The sequence below is a fragment of the Theobroma cacao genome, chromosome 2 (assembly GCF_000208745.1).
Source record: "Theobroma cacao cultivar B97-61/B2 chromosome 2, Criollo_cocoa_genome_V2, whole genome shotgun sequence".
NCBI classification, from domain to species: domain Eukaryota; kingdom Viridiplantae; phylum Streptophyta; class Magnoliopsida; order Malvales; family Malvaceae; genus Theobroma; species Theobroma cacao.
The window spans coordinates 6,039,413-6,058,098 of NC_030851.1; the positions used below are offsets into that span (position 1 = coordinate 6,039,413).

Consider the following 18,686-nt stretch of genomic DNA (forward strand, 5'->3'; position numbering starts at 1 on the left):
TTAATTTAGACGACCCTTGCTTTTCTTTTCTTTTTTTCATGTTAATTTTCTTCGTTTGACGGTGTCGAAAATTCCAATGTTTAGAGGAAGGAAATCTGAACATCTCCACGTTAAGAATATGGAGGCAAATTTGGTTGCACTTATTAGAGACAAAATTTGGTTGGAATTCCGTGTACGCCGGGATGAGTGAGGAGGAGAAGGAGTTGCTTTAGCCGTTACAAGATTCTACTAGCTTCAATCCTACCTACAGTTTTCCAGGGATATTGGAATTATTAAAACTGAGACCTGCAAGTCTCACTTAGCTTGCACCAAACAAAACAAAGCATTGTAAAATCTACTTGGGTGTTCTCTAAGAAAAATGTTGAAGCACGCCGGAATGGCTTGAATATATGTCTCCTGTATAAGGAGAAGCATACAATCAAGTACTCCTAATTCCTATTGAGAGGACAAGTCCCATTTTGATTCCAATCATTCTGATATGAACATGGGGAATGGTATGAATTCTCAGAAAGGCCGCAATTATTGACGATTCTTCAACTGCTCTTCTGGACTGAAAATAACGAGAGTGTGTTATTCATGAATCAATAAGCAATCAAATTATATTTATTACCATGATTTCCTGGAAGTGGAAATAACTGATTAATGCTTCTCAAAGCTCTCATAGAAATGCATTTGTCCCCTGTCAATCATAAATCTTTTCGAGCAAATAAATGACTAGGCTATGTGGGGGAAAACACAGCCGAGCTAACTGATGTATCTTCAGACTTTGAAGGATTGCTTAGAAGTATTCCATAGTACTGTAGTGTATACAAACAACATGAGGAGATGTGTGTAAAACAGAAACCTGAAATGGAGTTGCTTTCATATCCATCCCTAACGTGGAAGCACTCTAAATGGATTCTAAATGTGATAATACAATAGGATAGCAGCTAAAAATGCTCTTTCACACATTTGCAAAAGGAATAATGATGAATTGTTCTCAAGTCACAAACATTGGAGTGTAGGAAAAAGATTAACATGTTCAACTTGGTACCTCTGGATGGAGTCTAGAGACTCCACTGTCACTGTGCCTCTTCTTACTGGTTATCATGGACAATAGTAGAGTATCACGTCGACGGCAAATATTGACTTCCTAACCAACTGTCTTCACTTGGATCGATTGAAATGCTGTGGAATTTAAATGAGCTGGAGTTAAATCTGAGACAACCAAAACAACATCTCCAGTTTTCAACAAGCCCTTTGTTCTTATAAGGTCAATGGTTCTTGAGATGTTTGCCTCTGTATCATCTGACAGATCAACAAGGATGGGAATAACTCCCCATTGAAGATTCAGAGCCATCCAGGTGCTGTTATCACTTGTGAATGCAAATATGGGAGGGTATGGACGGTTGCGAGACAAGAGTGATGCCATTTGTCCATACTTTGTGTACACAAAGATGGCATCAACACCAAGATTATTAGCTGCAGAGAAAGTGCACGGTTTTATGATGGGGCATGTCATGCAAAAGCTCTCTTAGGTTCTAACAAGCCAAATCAGGTGCCTGAACTGCTAGAGTACTTAAAATATTGCTAACTCAATTATCAATCTTTTTTCCCTTTTCTTTTTATGGGAAAGTGGGGAACAACCTAGATTAAAACATAATTTTCCACTACAATTGACATCAATTGCTTAAGGCAATTGCAGCAACTAGTGGCTGACTCTTTCCCAAGTTTGAATCTTCGACTCTGTTCCAATCAAATCAAGTCCCTTAGAATGAAGAATCTCTAAGTCAGGTTGGTATACTTAATAGCACATAATACTAACAAGACTAAATTTTAATTGTACAGGAGAGCTGATGAGGATAAATACCCATTTCAACAGCACAATTGCAGATCTGCTCAGCAATACGATCAGGCAACGACACTCCAAGTTGGAGCTGATGGAGAATACTTTGTCGATTTTCCTCATGACTCCATAGTTCCATTCGACTACTAGCCATCTGCAAGACAGAAAGAGCCTTCTGTCCATATGGTCCAATAGCTGACTCACCAGATAACATTAAGGCATCAGCATATTGCCGAACTGCTTCAGAAACATCTGCAACCTGATTGTCCACAGAAGAATATATTACAAAGAAATTCTAAACATGTCCAGTAAAAATCTAATTGCTCGAATGTCAATTTCCTTTGAATGTTTTTCTCACAAACCAAATATCAACAATAAAATTAGTTAGAGTATGACACTACCTCAGCTCGTGTTGGAGTTGGATATTCAACCATTGATTCAAGAAGTTGAGAAGCTACAATAACTGGCTTGTTCAGTTCTCTGCAAACATGGGTTATTTCCTCCTGAACTGTTGGAATCTGTTCATAAGGGATTTCAACTCCAAGGTCACCTCGAGCCACTATGATACCATCAGAAGCCTTTACAATCTCTTCCAATTTCTGGAGGGATTCCAAACTCTCAATCTTTGCCAATACCCTTGTGGATCTGCACATGGCAACAATTTGTGGTTTTCATAAATTTTGAGAAGCACGGCAGATAAATTTATAACTTCACTTTGCCAGAAAATTTAAATTAAAACAGAATATTACATATAGGTGTTTAACTGCAGATAGAACATATTCACCATTTAAATTCATACTTTTACTCGCATGACGAAGCTTAACTTTTCTTTTAAGTAGCATATATGACAAATCTATTTGTTCTCCAAAGCTGGAGCAGATAGTCTGTTGAGGGTGATTTAATCAGATTCCATCCTTACAAAGATTAAAACTTTGTTTTCAATTATATTGCATACATCATTCAAGTTCTACTTATAAATTTGAGTTACAGATTAGAGAAGGTTGATGCCTCCCTCTTGTACTTATATTGAATTTAAAACTGCCTCAAAACCAGGAGAATTCTTAATAGGAATTTTCTCTAAATTAGCAAAATGGCATCCTATCCTGACAATCTGGCACATGTAAGGCTTAACAATCCGATAACCTTTCAGAAATATCACAAATAACCAAACAATCTGTTTTCTGGACGACAGTAAGGTATAATACATAGAAGCTGGCCCCAAAAGAAAAGGAATTATATGGAGAGAAAATGATTAGTTCTGAACAGGTGAGATTGTTGAGCCAGTATAGCACTTTTATAGTATTTGGTGAGCTAGTATAATCGATAAATATTTAGCATGGTGATGGGTTTACCTGCATGACCTCATGTAGAGATAGTTCTTCAATTGCCTGACAGAATCAGCATCATTTACAAAAGAGAGGGCGATGAAGTCAACACCTTCAGAAACTCCAAACTCAATGTCAGCCCAATCCTGAAGATTCAATGATATATATTTATGAGCATTAGAAAGAATTATATTGTTTCCCAAAGCATAGCAGGACTGAAAATCATCTTCTAATATAGCATTTAGCTGGTAAAGTCAAATACTTGCAAATGCAGATTTGATATCCATGAACTCAGAAATTGGCTAAATTGAAATCAAGAATTTGTCCATACCAATTCGATGAGACAAAAATGACATACTAACGGCTATGGTTTCTAAGAATATCTCCAAATCAAACCCACAATCAAATGAATTGGACCTTTTTTGATAAAGTAGGAAGCTCATAGTTCCTTTCCACAAGCTTTCCATCTCTCCAAAAGCTAAATTTGGCACGTGGTAGAAATAGACCGGAGTCTGTACACTGACAACGCAAATCATTCCCAACTTTCTCAATTACTTCAAAGCTTGCCATTCCACCATCAATGACAAGTACATCACCCACTTCAATACCTGCCAACCATTCAGTATATTGAGATAGAATTAACCTTAAATATAAAAAGAAGTTAACCATTAGCATCTGGTTGAAGTGATTCTTGAACCATTAGAAATAGCTTTACTACCTTCAGAGAAACCTTTGTAATTTGCTTGAACTGTGAATGGACAGGAACCGTCAGATTTTTGAGTAGTAAATGACCAGATAGAACCTTCCTGTATGCCGACAAGGAAAAAAAAAGTACAACCAATCAAAATTGCCTCTCTCTTCTCACAAATTGGTACATGTACAAGAACATTTTTCTTTTTTGTAGGAATGTACAAGAACATGACTCTAAAGTCTAAACATTCTTGTTTTCCACCGTTAGAGCAACTTCTAATAATGTAAAACACATATACTACGATAGAATCATAAAGTCCTAGAAAATAAAAGACAGAGAAAAAGGATTACCTCTGCTTTGACAGAAGACGGAGCACCATGATCAAGCACATGAATCTGACTACCTTCAGTATCAATCATAACGGAAATACAGAAACCCTTTTCCTCATTCAACCTCTTGATCTTCTTAATCACATCGCGGTGCCAATCCCGTGTGTTATGGCACATATTAAACCTAGCCACATTCATTCCTTCCAACGCCAACTTCTCCAAATCCTCCATTGAACAACAAGCCGGCCCTATGGTGCAAACTAGCTTTGTTTTCCTCATCCCCAAGAAACCCTTTTCTCTCAACTCCCTCTCGGACACTACATCAAAACCCAATTCTTCTTTTGCTTTCTTTACTTCCTCTAAACCACCAATCTGCACTGCTGCTTTGACTTCAACCCTGACCTTGCCCTTGACTTTACCTCCATTGCCAGAAGCCCTGCAACGTACAATCTTGGCTCCAAAAGCTTCATTTTTAAGACCAAATTTTGTGGCTCTCTCAATTATAAGACCACGAGCAAGAATTGAATCGCTGGCAAACGCCATGGCTAGATATGACCAAAACCAAGAACAAGATCAAGGTCACAATCACTTTAAACTACACTGGGGGAATCGATATACAGAAGCTTGATCAATGTAGCATCAAAAAGTGTTTAATTGGATTGAGGAATGAAGACGTGGAAATCATCGATGGGTTGTTGGGTTTCTTTTCCTTGAAATCTCTGATGAAATTTTGTTTCTTCTTTTTGAAAGATCCACGGAGTTTACGAGGACAAAGTCCAAGAGTAAAACGGAATAGTTAATGAAATAAAATACGGACAAAAGAAGAAACACTGCTACTGCTCCGTTCTTGGGGGAGTAATGTAACGCATTAAATTATTGGAAAAAAAAATGTACTGAGAGTAAAAAAGGACTCCCAGCTCTTAACAGGTGTCCGTCCAAGAACTCAACGGTCAACCACCCTTTTATAGGGCCAGTCATTTTCCTGCTGCGCAGTGGGCAAGGACAAGAGTAACCCGTGAAATAGATTCAGTAAAGAAGTAGTAGCCATTGGGGAGTCGTGTGTCATTTGGGTTTACATCTGTACGGACAATGGACAATGGATGTCAGGTGGTCCCAACGGGAACTTGGAAGCCCCCTGTAATCAGTTCTGGTTGTTCTGTCTCGAAATCTGTCTTCGATTTTGGCTTGGATTCGGATCTTTGTTTTATTCTCTCTTTTTTCCTTGCGTTCTTAAATACTTTTTCTCTCTCTTCATTACTTTTTTATTTTTAAAAGGTAATGTTCTTTTTCAGGTTTTAAGGTTCATTATGTATAATCGTTGTTCAGAGCTATTTCTTTGCCCATGTTAAACGTGGCTGCCGGCTGCCCTTCTAATTACTATAATTATAATTATAACTTGTATGATTCTAAAGCAATTACGACAAGTTTAATGCTTATGTATGGCACTTGAGATCTTTAAATAGTTTTAAACTTCATTCCACACGGAGCAATTATGTACATATATTGGTTCATAAATCCCTGAGCCAAATGCTCAAGAAGATTTGAGTTTTTTGGACAGCCTCCCAAACGGGTAAATAAAATTCATAGTTAATTCATCATATAACTATATTGTGCGGCCTGATTGCTTAATAGAAAATAAGATTAGATAATTGATTTGGAAATGGCCTGGTTCCCAGTGCATCTGCACTCTTTTATGACTAGCATGTAAAGAACGACATTTAACTAATATGGAGCGATGCTCGTCATCATATGTCCAATAACTCATATTGTTCGTTGTATAATACAGGGGAGGAAAGGGTGATTCATATTGTTCGTGATTGTCTTTTTGCCAAAGCTGTGTGAAATTATTTTGCTTCTCATTCAATGCGTGATTCTTTTCATAGTCGAAATTCTACTGATCGGTTTTAAAAGAACCTAAAAGGTGATGTCATCTCATCTTGTTATGAACACTGGGGGTGTTATTTGGCATTGCTGTATGGCTGCTTTGGAAGTGGAGGAATGATACGATATTTAATCATCACAAGGTGAAAAGTACTAGCAGGGTCATTCTAATAAGAAGGTAATTGGAGGACACCATTTGATCTTGCCCATATTCCATTTCCACAGGTACTGCTGACACTAGAACAAGTGTGGAGATGTTGATTGGTTGGCACCGTCCATCTTTGAATTGGGTATTGCTTAATACGAATGGAGCTTGTCGGGCCTTCTGTCATCAATCTACTACATGTGGAGTTCTTCACCATCAATAGGTGTATGGAAGTGTGGTTTTCTAGTGAAGCTTGGCAACAACTCAACTCATAGAGCAGAATTATAAACGGTTTATTGGGGTTTACTAATGACATGGGATGAATTGGTTATCTAAGAATGATTTTGGCAATGGATAACAAAAATACAGTACAAGCTATTAAAATGGAGAATGATGAACTAAATGCGAATTTTGGTTTGATCTCACTTATTAAAAATTTTTTGAAAAAGAAATAACAAGTGAAGATCACACATATATACCAAGAATTTAACAGTTTGATAATTTTTTTTTCAAATTTGATATTTGAATATCCTATAGGCATGGTATTTCTCAAAGATATTCTTATGAGCAATGCATCTATTCTTTTAAGCAAAAATAACAAGAGTTTAATTTTTATATATTATTTTATTGTAATTTGATTGTTTTTACTTTCTTTATTAAAAAAAATAATTATAACAAATTACAATTCAGACAAATAATATAATTTGTACCAGTAGTACTCTACAGCTGGCTAGCCCATGAAAGCTACTTCACATGAAGCATATTTTGCAATTTCCATGCCTAAAACGAAAAGTATGACAAGTGTTTTGATGTGCGTGTGTGTACTAAAGTAAAGGCTAAGGCTTTAGCAAGATGCAATAGGAATTGGACGGTTGGTTGGTGGCCTTATCCTCTTCTTTGCTCTTTAGTCTTCAGTGCATTGAAGAGCTCTACTTTTATGGATTATTTTCCCCCATATGGACCACAACGTTCATGTAAAGATATTATAAACCCAAACGTTTATTTGCTTCTGGAAGGACATGATTACAGTAACGATTACATCCATAGAATTTACACTCGGCATACTGTGATTTGTGAAAGGACAAAACAAATTTCATGCTGCGATATTTGATGATGAGAGAGCACATCAATGCGTAATGATTCATGGAAAACGTGCGGCCGCAACAGAAACAATTGAGGCACATGTATCAGGCTTTAGCCTTCTCTATTCACTTTTTCCCTTGTCTTCTCTTGCGCTCATAGTCCCAATTTTAATCAACTCTCTTTCGTTTTAACTCGAACTATTTCTCGTTTTGTATAACTCAAGGTCTAAACAGTCCAAGAAGTATGATGATTTCATTCTCTGGTCAAATCAGTATTATTTTTCATAAGAGAAGAGAGATTTAAATTTAAAATCATATTTTTTAAATAAAAAAAATTATATACTTATCAATAAATTAAATATTCAGATATAACTAAACTAATATTTATAATAAAATAAATACAAACAAATTGATGTTTTAAGGGTTAAACCAAGCTTGAATACTTTATTTACATAAAAGGAAGATCCCTATCCTAGTTATATAAAGAAAAAACATATGCATAATAGTCACTGCCCCTGTTGCCTTTCCATGAATTTATATAATTCAAGTTGGTGTTCCGGGCATCATTAATTTAACTTACTATATTCAAGAATGCTATATTTCCATGTAGTTGTAGTGTGACTAAGAATACAAGTCTTTGGCTGAATGATTTTTTATTAAGCTAGCGACTTCAAGGGGTGGATGGTCATGGTCCAGATAAGAACTTGCATTGCCATCTACATAGTTTCTACACAAAACACTTAATTAGATAACGTCTGACGCCATCTAATAGGAATATACCTAACTTTATGAGAGGTGACACCTCCATGTATGGGATTTTCTTTTAATGGGTTAGTTTAACTTGCGTGATTAAAAGGTATATTCTATATTTTCTTAATATCGATTACTCTAAAGAAAAAGGGTATCATCAAATTGCAAAAAGAATATTATTAGGAGGAGAAAATTACAGGAGTATCGTTGAAGCAAGCAAAAAAGTCAACTCTAGGAGATACACAGTAAAAGTATTAATCAGTTTGAATCATAAATTAATGGTGATTATTAATTATAAATATATTGAAAAGGCTCCTGCAACGGTACTTGACTCTAGCTAGTAAAAGTATTAATCAGATCCTGCAACGAACGTATAATTTTAATAATAATATCGAAAAGAGATGATTTAATTGGTTGTCCAAGTAGTAAATCACGGCTGATTTCTTCATCTAATTTAACCTAACTCTAAGCATATTCTTTGCGTATTAGACAGGGCATATTCTTTACACCCATAACATTTTTGTGATACCATGCTTGGTTTACTTCACCACATGGACATTTCCACATTACTAGGCTGTCCCTGTCAAGGATTTGCTTCGCTCGCATGCGTTAGTGGTGTAATGAAAATCTTGTACAGAGGTTTCGAGTGACATTTCCTACCTCTAGTTTTAGGATATTGAGTCAAGATTATCCATTTTTTTTTTAATTTTATTGAGGAAAAAGAGGGTGGAGAGAGTGGGAGTGGGAAGAATAATACCTTAACATATGAGGCCATCTTCATAAATTTAATATTCTATTTACTCTTTGAATCATGCGATTAAAATATGACTAGATAATTAGTAGTTATATCTCTATATAAAGAGAATTATAAAGATAAACAAATAAGAGTTTTGAACTTTAGAAGTTAGCTACTAAAGTGATACTAATTGTCAAATCAAAATTGGATTGTTTGAATTAAATTCTTCCAAGAATTTCATTCCTAAAGGATAATGCCAGCTTTGTTGCCGACTAAAAAGAGGATCCTCAAACTCAATAGATGCTGCAGCCTGCGTCTCCACTTATGAAAGAATTGATGTCAAAGCAGATGCTTATAATTAATATGCTTGAGATGGAATTGTCCCTAATTCCATACTCATCTTAAAAAGAGAATGTAGCAACAAAACAAAGGGTCTTATATTAGTAAATTATAGGGCAAAATACTTTTACTTTTTTAAGTTTTAATTAAAATTAGATGAAAATTCATTAATTCTCTAAATGGACACTCCGCTTCAGGAGTGCAAATAATGTTACAAAAATTAAAATATTTGTTTTTTCTTTATTAATTTAAAAAATTATTATTATATTTTTTTAAAAAAAGAAAGCAGTAGTTATCGATGCTTCCCAACTCCTCGAGAAAGGGGAGCTCGGTGCTCTCCAGATAGGAAGTCCTTTCTTTTAATTAATAAAAGATAATAAAATTATACAATAATAATTATAAAATTTAATCAAGGATAAAATTATTTTTTTACTTTTGTCACATTAATAAGTTGACGAAAATATTAACAGTTGACTAACGGTTGAACTTACGTATCAAATGAAAAATATTTTTTTAAAACGAAATGTTAAGTGCTTGTTTGGCCTAATTTTTTTTCAACTTATCTACCTCTTAAAAGCAAAAGTCAGGTCAAACAAAAATTTGAAAAAGCTCTTAAAAAAATAAGCAGTTTTTTTTTTAAAAAAAATAAAATTTTGAAAAAAGAGCTTCAAGAAAAGCTCTAGAGAGAAGCTTTCTCTCTCTTTTTTTATAAAAACATGTCTCTTTTTTAGGAAATTTTTTTTTTGTTTTAAAAATGACCTCATCTATTAAAAATAATTTTAACATTATCTGTTTTTATTTTTATATGATTTATTATTAATTATAATTTTATGTTATATAAAAATACTTTTTATACATAAAAAAATAAAATTAACTTGTTTCCATTATGAACAAAGAAATTTGTGATTAAAAAAAATTATTTATTAAATATCTTTTATGGTAATTTTAATTAAAATTAAAATTTATATAAATTATTTTGTCAAACAACTTATTCATAAAAAAGAACTTATAAAAGTAAATTTATCAAACAGATTTAGTTTAATTTTAAAAGTTATTATTTTTTATAAGAGCTTCATAATAGTTTTTAAACTAAAAAAAATTAAGCCCAACATGTTATAATTATGAAAATTAATAAATTTTATATAATTAATTAAATTAAAAATAAAATATTTTTATCCTAAATTTTAGGTTAGGTTGAGAAAAGCTTATCTCAACTTTAGGAATTCTTCCAACTGCTGGATATTGTAAAAAGTTTTAGACCAAATCTAGCTATTACGTGAAAGAAACTAGCTCTTTCCCATAGCCAGTGTAATCCCTGTATTTTTAACCCAATCAGAGGAATAGTAGTTAAGAAACGTGGAGATAAACTTGGAAAGTTGAGATTGTGATAGTGACGGAAAAGGGATCGATAGGATCAATAAGTTAACTCACTTTGCTCAACATGTCTAATCCGTTTAAATATATTTATTAAATTATTAAGATTCAAAATATATAAAATTATTTATTATTTATGTTTAAAATAGATTAATTTTATTTAAATGGATTACGCTATTGTATCTAAAATAGTTACTCATATTTAAATGTATCAATTGTCTGATATTGTATAATTTATGTAATAAATATATTATATTCATCTTAAAATTTTTGATATGATTAATTATGATATAATCATATTAATCTATTTATTTATTATGCTTTTTAATACAAATGTGATCCTATGCCAATCTAAGAAGGTCCATTTTGAACTTTTATAGAAGTTTATTTAGACCAAATCCATCTTTGTGTAAGATATTTTTTCTAAGAAATTGAAAATACAACCATTACTTGCATTGGCAAATGCTGCAATTGAAGGGTTCCTAGGATTAATGTAGGCAATAAAAATGGCCTTAGCTGGATTTCCTTTTCAGGGCTAATAGGAAATTTTCTAAGAAATGTAATAAAAAACAGGGGTTGCCTTTTACGTGGGAATTCGCAGATAATTGGTGGTAATTGGTATATGATTAATATATAAGCCAAAATTATATTATGATTAAGGAAATTCCAGGAAGCAAAATTTCATTTTCAGGACATGGACGTGTAAAAATTATGGTAATTGAGAGGGTAAAATGGGAAAGATGCTTCCTCCACTTGACACCTATCGCTAAGCTCCATAGATGTGTACATGTATATATATATATATATATATATATATATATAAATAAAATCAAAGACCAATGCGAGTACACAAAATCCATTATTTTACTTGAATTTCTCTTCTTTCTCTCAAAAATCCCATCTTTCTTTCTCTTTGCTTCTGCAAAACTGAATATTCCCATCAAGAATCCAAGCCCCAGTATTTCCTCCTTCACTCTGTTTATACTTTCAGGAAGGACAACAAAGCAATAATCTTTAAAAGCCAAAACCTTCAGTTTCAAACTCCTATTTCAGAGAGATATATACACATTTAGTTGGAGAGAATTATAAAGAGAAAGAGAGGGTTAACAACAACTTGATTATTCTTTTTTTTTTTTTTCAGTTTTTGTCATTTCTTGTTGGAGAGCGATCTCCAGAGAGAAAAATAGAACAAGAAGAAAGAAAAACGATTTAATCTATTGACAAAGGGGAGAAGAACCCAGGAACCAAAAAGGAAAAAGAAAAAGATATTTTTGTTGTTTAGGGGTTTTAAAAAAGTGGGTATGAGGTTAAACGGGGAAATCTATGATGGAGAAGAAGGGGAGGAAGAGAGGCAAAAGCTGGTTGTTGGGTATGCTCTGACATTGAAGAAGAAAAAGAGTTTCTTGCAACCCAAGTTCGAGCGCTTGGCTTGGTATATTACTTATTACTCAAATCTCCATTTCACTTTTCCAATAATTTTATGTCTATGACTTTTTTCAGAAGTAAATTTTGTCTTCAGCATTTCTTGTTTTAGTTGTAAGATCTGGTTAGTACTGCAATTTGTTGAAGTCAGTTCTATGGTGTGTGTATGGTCGTTCGTATGAACATGTATGTCATTGATTATAAATTTAATGCTGTTGAGTTGGTTTGTAAATGACCTTTTGTTTTAATCTGTAATACTTGTGCAAAAAAAACAGAGTTTGTGGTGGCAGGGAATATGGCATATGTTGATAGTGCTAAAATTAGTTGTATGCAAAGATGATCCATGCAAATAAAGTTTTGGCGGCTGTTTTTGCTCGACCTAACATGTCAATTTCACTTGTGGCGGAGCAAGAACATTGGCAAATGGTCTTGATTTTCTAAATGGGAATATTCCACCACATATACCATCTGGATTAGTTGTTGGGGATAAATACAAAGTCAATATTTGTAGCTTTTCCTGTAGTTAAAAAATTACATTAGACCAAGTTTTTCTCCATCTCTGTACTTGGAATATTTGTTTATCCAAATGTCCTTTAGTTTTCTATCAACTAATGCATGACTCTTTCTCTTGTTAAGCTATCTCAAATATTGTCGAGCATCTGATGGTGTCCTTCATTCATTTTTCAACACAGATACTTTCTGCTTTTGTCATTTCTGTTTATTAGATGCTGTTCATCTAAATAAACTATGATATATTTGTGGAGCGGGCTACTGGATTTGTTGCTAAGATACTTACTTCATGAATTATGTTTGTTACTTAAAATGTGGTGGATTTCTCAAAGTTTGAATTTCACATCCTTTTATATTGCATAAATTTTTTGTTCATGGTGGCAGTTTCCTTTTCATGTTGAATGCAATGCACCAAACATTGTTTAAGGGTCACCTATCTATGCCTGAGTTATATCCTTAAAAAATTCTAAAAAATTCAAGTTTGTTAATTCTGACTTTTGTATAATAATTAGGGAAGGGCTTCTTTGGCCTTTAAATTTAATCTCTCATGGAGGAATTTGATTTAACGAATTGCCATTGTGTTGGAAATCACAAATGAGAACTTATTGGATGTTTCTTTTGGGTGCGTTTTGAGTTGAGAAAGGAAGTTTTAGATTTTTAAAAGTTTCGTAGAGATTAGATATTCAAGAATGATCTCTTAGATTATATTTATGCATGGTGCAGCAACAAGGGGATATTGTTTGTCGCCATTGATCTAAGCAGGCCATTATCAGATCAAGGTCCCTTTGACCTTATTTTACACAAGGTTAGTATAACAACTTCTGTGAGACTTTTCCATATTCTCCGTAAGATTGGTTAAAGTAGTTGTGTTGGTTGTCCTTTCTGCAATGATTTTGAATTCTTAGGCAGATTATTGGTTATATTTTTATTTTTCTTTCTTCTCTGTATGTATTGCAAATATATTCTCAACTTTCAAGTAAATGACTGATGACCCTTATGCTCCTTCCAGTTGTCAGGAAAAGATTGGTGCCAAATTATTGAGGTTTGTCCTGCCAAACTCATCCTTATGTTTATTCATTTTACATTATATAAGAAAAAGAAAAGGGGTGCTGCATTTTCTAGAGTTACAATTCTTGCTCTGCATTGCTGCCATACTATCGTGCTTGGATGTTAAATATGGACTAGCTGTGATTGGTTGAACACTCTACGTCAAAACTTATTTTTTCTGACACAATGTGCAGAATTCTTGCTCTCCTCATCATGAATCTTGATCAGATAGTTGAAATCGGTATCTGAAGGATTGAAACAAAGTGAGAATTTTTCTTTTCGTGATTAATCTAGATGTCTTGTGTAGGACTGGCTGTTTTAGTTGAGAAAAAAAGGTTCTGTTTCTTTTTGAAAGTCTCGTGAGCTCACTGATGTGGTTTGAGAACATTTATTTGGCTTAATTGTAACTTTAGTCTTTTGTAATAACAATAGTAGGGCAGATTTGACATTTGCAATATCCTTTTTGACCTAAAATTTAAGCAATTTATTGTATTGTGATGAGTACCATTTGACAAAATTGCTTCATTTCTTAAAATGTCAAATTTTAAAAAGCATTTGGGTTGTTCATCCTGAATTTCCAGCGGTCACATTTAGTGCACTATTTTGCTCATTGTATCAAGCTACTTACAAACCACATTTGATTAAAATTGTGGAACTGACCTAAGTTACCTGGAATGCGGATTAGTTTGGTTCGCGGAACAGGAATGGGAATGTACCTACAATGTGGTATGGTGGGGGTAGTCTTCTTTAGATTGTTAAGGGTTTTTTAACCTTTTTTTTATTTGAATTTTTATTTAATTAAGATTAACTAAAATTAATGAGATAATCACTCTAATTTAAATTTTAATATTCAAATTGGTCAACTTCAAAACTAATGGCTTTTCTAAGAAATTTTGAAAAATGTAAACAAAGTTTGTTTAAGAATTAGGGCTTTTTGGTGGTAGAATTAAGAATTATACAAAATTTATTGCCGCCGCCACCTCCACCTATAGCCTAGGCATATAACAAATAAAAGAGATAAGTTAAAACTAAGAACTGTTATCCTCAATTCTTGTATCTTCAAGGTGTCTCAGCCCTCGGAAGTTGTGATGGGTACTCTCAATTTCATCTCTTTACTTCTAGAAACCTATGGAATGCTTGATTGTGTGAATTGGATTGTGAACGAGCTGCGTTTGGGATTGTGCAATTTAAGTCAAAAATGGGAAGGGGTATGCGAATTTTGGTAACTTTGGAACTGACTTTTGCCGATTTCATATCCGTGTTCTAAAAATAAAATTTAAATTGGCAACATGTCTTTTCTTTAAATACTTGGTTCTTTTTCCTCTGATAATTTTTCATTCGAAAATTTGCGATAGCCATGTTATTATGGTAATTTTTCACTATGTAAGCAGTTGTTTTGCTGTTCGAATCCTTTTGCATAGCATTCTGATGGTTTTAGAAATAATTATGTTGTAAGACCTTGTAGAGTGGCTGACCTGTACTTTATCCATATTGAGGTTTATACTTACCAATGTGGAGCAGACATTTATGTTAACCCGCTGCCAGAGCCTGGACAGCTGGAAAATATCATCTTGCCTAAAGTATCTCTCAAAAAAGATATTAGCTAGCGGTTTCTTTTCTTATTTCCTTTTCTGCTTTTAAGTATTTATTTGGCTCCTCATCTGTCATATGCGTCTCTTGTCCCACTTATATTTATGACTGGTAGATGTTAAGTAGATCAATATCATGGAGTCCTATCTCTTTTGTTTTTGTTACCTATGTTTTTTGCGTTTTAAACTTCTTTCAGGTGGCACAGTTACTATCTAGTGTTGAACCTTTATTTTTATGATGTTTACTTAGGTTCAGATCCTGTAGTTTGTTCTTACTTCTAACGCTGAACAATCTGTTAAGAGTTATACTTTCTGTGTTTAACTGGTAGTCTTGCACCAATAGCCAAACATGGCACTGGCAAATATAAGGAGTATACTGAATATCTATCATGATTTTCCTCAAAGATTATATGAAGTAGAACATTTAGATGTTAGTTATTACAAATAGGTAAAGGATGATTTGTTTGAATCACCCCACCAAAGATCCTGCTTTCCAGTGCTACATTAGGTGCCAATGTAACACCTCTGACTGATTCACGGTGTAAATTGGACCAGGCACTTAGAAGGATTCTTTCATCTTCCTGTAGCACCTCTATTTGCAAAATGAAACTGCTAAAAAACTCTTCTTATTCTGGAGTTGTGACCTACTGTAAATTGTGTTTTTTCTCTGTGATTATCTTTGCTCAGGCAACCCATTTCATTCTCCCCTTTTATTCTTGAAGGACTACAGACAAACAAATCCAGAAGTAACTGTTCTTGATCCTCCAGATGCAATACGACATCTATACAATCGCCAGTCAATGCTCCAGGATGTGGTTGATTTGAACTTATCGGACTTCCATGGTAATTTTGCTATCACTATTATTGAAGTCCAGAGATATTTTTTTGACTTTTATCCTTCAAACTTTTGCTCAAAATTATCAAAGTCATTTTGTAATGGTTCTTTGTTATTGTAGGCAAAGTTGGTGTTCCAAGACAAATGGTTATCACAAAAGATCCACTATCCATCCCTGATAAAGTTATTAAAGCTGGGTTGAAATTGCCGTTAGGTATTTTCTGTTTCTATTTTTTCTTTTTGTTTGTGGTGGTTGACCTCCATATCTGGTTCAAAAATTCAGACACCATTGCCAATTAATACTACGAAATCAGCATATCTCCAACATATAAGAACAGCTGGATATCACTGAGAGAAATTCATCATGATTACCTAGTCTCAGCTATTTTTGGATGCTTTTTGTGGTATATTCACAAATACTAAGAAAATTTATGTATGAAGTGTGAGGGGAATTTATTACTAATTTGTTTTATTATTCAGTTATTAAGTATTGTGATTATTTTTAATGGTTTCTTCTGTTTGATCGATGTATAAATTTTCATGTTTTAATTAATTGTTTCAGTTGCTAAACCACTAGTAGTGGATGGAAGCACCAAGTCACATGAGCTGTTCCTTGCGTATGATCAGTTCTCTCTGTCTGAACTTGAGCCTCCATTGGTTCTACAAGAGTTTGTTAATCATGGTATATTGTCACAATTCGTTCATGAATCTCACCATTTCTGTTGTAGCCATCCTTATACTAATTATATGAAAACAATTTATGTTTGTCTCATCATAGGTGGTGTTCTCTTTAAAATTTATATTGTTGGTGATGCAATTAAGGTTGTCAGGCGCTTCTCTCTGCCCAATGTCAGCAAATGTGAGCTAGCAAAAGTTGCTGGTGTTTTCCCTCTTCCAAGGGTTTCATCTGCTGCAGCTTCTGCTGATGATGCAGATTTGGACCCTGGCATTGCTGGTGAGCGATTAAGATATGATATGCATACAGCATATTTACACTCATTTTTATCCGGAATTCAACTCTTCACACTTATATGATTACTCTTGGGTTTTACTGTGAAATGCTTATGAGGGTTTTGTGGGCTGTGTTTGCACTAATCTACCATTCTTGTTGCAGAACTTCCTCCACAACCTTTGCTGGAGAGGCTTGCAAAGGAGCTCCGTCACCGGCTGGCAAGTTATTTATTTCACCATATCAAGCTAGGTGGATGGAGTAGTATAATTTTAATTAGTTAATATAGTTAGTTATACTTTCTGTGTTTTACAGGGCCTTCAGTTGTTCAATATAGATATGATCCGAGAGCATGGGACAAGAGACATCTTTTATGTTATTGACATTAACTACTTTCCTGGTAAGTAGACTGTAAAACTGTTAAATAATACAATTGATCTTTTTGTTTGATTTATGTTCAGTCATATTGATGTACTTTCTACTCTTTTTCTCTCGCTTGGTTTGTGTCAATAATTATCAAATATTGGTGGCTTCTGGGAAATATTTGTTTTGCTGAAACTTGAAGGTTTAATTGGCAATATTTTTGGGCAACCTTTGGGGGAAATTGACTGGAGGCACAGAATAATTGAAAAGTGAATTGCTTTGGGATATCGGAGATTGTTTGTTGCAAATATTTGTGCTTTTCCACACCCAGGAAACATTTCAGATTAGTTTATAGGGAAGATAATTCGATGGTACACAAGAGTGGCTGTGCCGTTTTGACTATGATGTATTTGCAGTTGGATGAATAGAGCTTGAGAGGATATATGCTAGTTAAATCCTATAGGTGTTAATACTTAAATATGGCTGAAATCTCCTCTTGCATCTCCCCTCTACTAACATCCATTCTGAGCTTCTGACTAGGTTCTTCAGAGTTAAATATAATATTGAAAATTTCAAGCCCTCCCCTTTTGCATGCTTCAAACACCTTTCTATTAGCATCAGGGATTAAAGAAGTTTTTTGCACTGCTCTCTCAGGGTATGGAAAAATGCCAGACTATGAACAGATTTTTACAGATTTTCTACTGAGCTTCGTGCAGAGCAAGTACAAGAAGAGGCCCGTTGCTTAGTTGTTATATAATTGGAGCAAATATGGAGTGTACAGGATGTTTCATGCAAGTGTGGCTTCCCTTGGAGGATGGAAGAACACAATCATACTGAAATTAGTTTTAACCTCTGTAATTACTGACTGGTGTGGATGCCCTTGCCCAAGTCACTAATGTGTATGGATGGTTTTTGTTGCCATTTTAGCCAATAATACTTGTGATATATAGCAAATTTTGGGCAAAATTGGACAGGTTCAACTTACATGCGGGGTCACTTGTCACTTCCAACTTGCATGACTGATTCTCTCGTCTTAAAGAATAAAATCCCATCATAATTCTTTTTTGGATGGTATAAAATCCCATCACATACAACACTTGTTTTTTCGCCCCTTAATTTCATCATCTTTGTTTTGTGTAGTCGGTTCTGTTTCCCCTCTTGGATTATGCTTTGAGAGCAAATAAACGAGTTGGAGGTTGAAATTGAAGAGCAATAATATCAACGGCTGCCATTATTGTTGAGCAACTACAACCCTATCAAATTTTGTAGAAATGTTTTACTTGACTTGGTCTGAAAGAAGAACCAGACATCCCACTTCCAAAATTTTTCATTCAGCTCAGGCAAGTATTTAAATGCCAACGTTTCAGCACAAAGACTAATATGTAGTAGGGAAAGGAAAAAGATCTATCAATTTTGTGGTATATAATTTACAACATTTCTTCTGTAATAGTTTTTAATTAGAACCTCTACAAACCCCACGGATCCTCTCTCTCT

The 18,686-nt window shown here is 34.0% G+C and overlaps 2 protein-coding genes across 5 annotated transcripts; one reads left to right on the plus strand and one right to left on the minus strand.

The window, feature by feature from the left end:
• LOC18608124 (pyruvate kinase isozyme A, chloroplastic) lies at positions 270 to 5,015 on the minus strand. Of its 2 annotated transcripts, XR_001926815.1 has the most exons (8): positions 4,192 to 4,713; positions 3,869 to 3,956; positions 3,568 to 3,758; positions 3,178 to 3,296; positions 2,227 to 2,470; positions 1,850 to 2,084; positions 1,034 to 1,461; positions 270 to 550 (listed from the first exon to the last, which is right to left on the minus strand). XR_001926815.1 is itself a non-coding variant. In XM_007042632.2 (7 exons), the coding sequence occupies exons 1-7, from the start codon at positions 4,711 to 4,713 to the stop codon at positions 1,133 to 1,135; spliced, it is 1,728 nt and encodes a 575-aa protein (XP_007042694.2). In that variant the 5' UTR covers positions 4,714 to 5,015; the 3' UTR covers positions 786 to 1,132. The 2 variants fall into 2 exon arrangements, 1 of the variants encoding a protein (XP_007042694.2); XM_007042632.2 differs by lacking the exon at positions 270 to 550 and having other exon boundaries at positions 786 to 1,461; positions 4,192 to 5,015.
• LOC18608125 (inositol-tetrakisphosphate 1-kinase 3) lies at positions 11,318 to 18,650 on the plus strand. Of its 3 annotated transcripts, none has more exons than XM_007042637.2 (10): positions 11,318 to 11,909; positions 13,133 to 13,214; positions 13,419 to 13,451; positions 15,768 to 15,888; positions 16,002 to 16,094; positions 16,443 to 16,562; positions 16,659 to 16,835; positions 16,995 to 17,050; positions 17,145 to 17,229; positions 18,333 to 18,650. In XM_007042637.2, the coding sequence occupies exons 1-10, from the start codon at positions 11,779 to 11,781 to the stop codon at positions 18,374 to 18,376; spliced, it is 942 nt and encodes a 313-aa protein (XP_007042699.2). In that variant the 5' UTR covers positions 11,318 to 11,778; the 3' UTR covers positions 18,377 to 18,650. The 3 variants fall into 3 exon arrangements, with proteins under 3 accessions (XP_007042699.2, XP_007042697.2, XP_017970871.1); XM_007042635.2 differs by lacking the exon at positions 18,333 to 18,650 and adding an exon at positions 17,847 to 18,176; XM_018115382.1 differs by lacking the exons at positions 11,318 to 11,909; positions 13,133 to 13,214; positions 13,419 to 13,451; positions 18,333 to 18,650 and adding exons at positions 13,649 to 13,719; positions 17,847 to 18,176.

What these genes read in the sequence shown, in the direction of transcription:
- LOC18608124 (XM_007042632.2), bottom strand. Translation starts at nt 4,713, where the DNA reads ATGGCGTTTGCCAGCGATTCAATTCTTGCTCGTGGTCTTATAATTGAG. An exon ending in TTACAAAGGTTTCTCTGAAG is followed by an intron (nt 3,759 to 3,868) that starts GTAGTAAAGCTA and finishes AATGGTTGGCAG; the next exon opens with GTATTGAAGTGGGTGATGTA. An exon ending in CAATTGTGCTGTTGAAATGG is followed by an intron (nt 1,462 to 1,849) that starts GTATTTATCCTC and finishes CTTTCTCTGCAG; the next exon opens with CTAATAATCTTGGTGTTGAT.
- LOC18608125 (XM_007042635.2), top strand. Translation starts at nt 11,779, where the DNA reads ATGAGGTTAAACGGGGAAATCTATGATGGAGAAGAAGGGGAGGAAGAG. An exon ending in AAGTTCGAGCGCTTGGCTTG is followed by an intron (nt 11,910 to 13,132) that starts GTATATTACTTA and finishes TGCATGGTGCAG; the next exon opens with CAACAAGGGGATATTGTTTG. An exon ending in ATTGGTGCCAAATTATTGAG is followed by an intron (nt 13,452 to 15,767) that starts GTTTGTCCTGCC and finishes TTATTCTTGAAG; the next exon opens with GACTACAGACAAACAAATCC.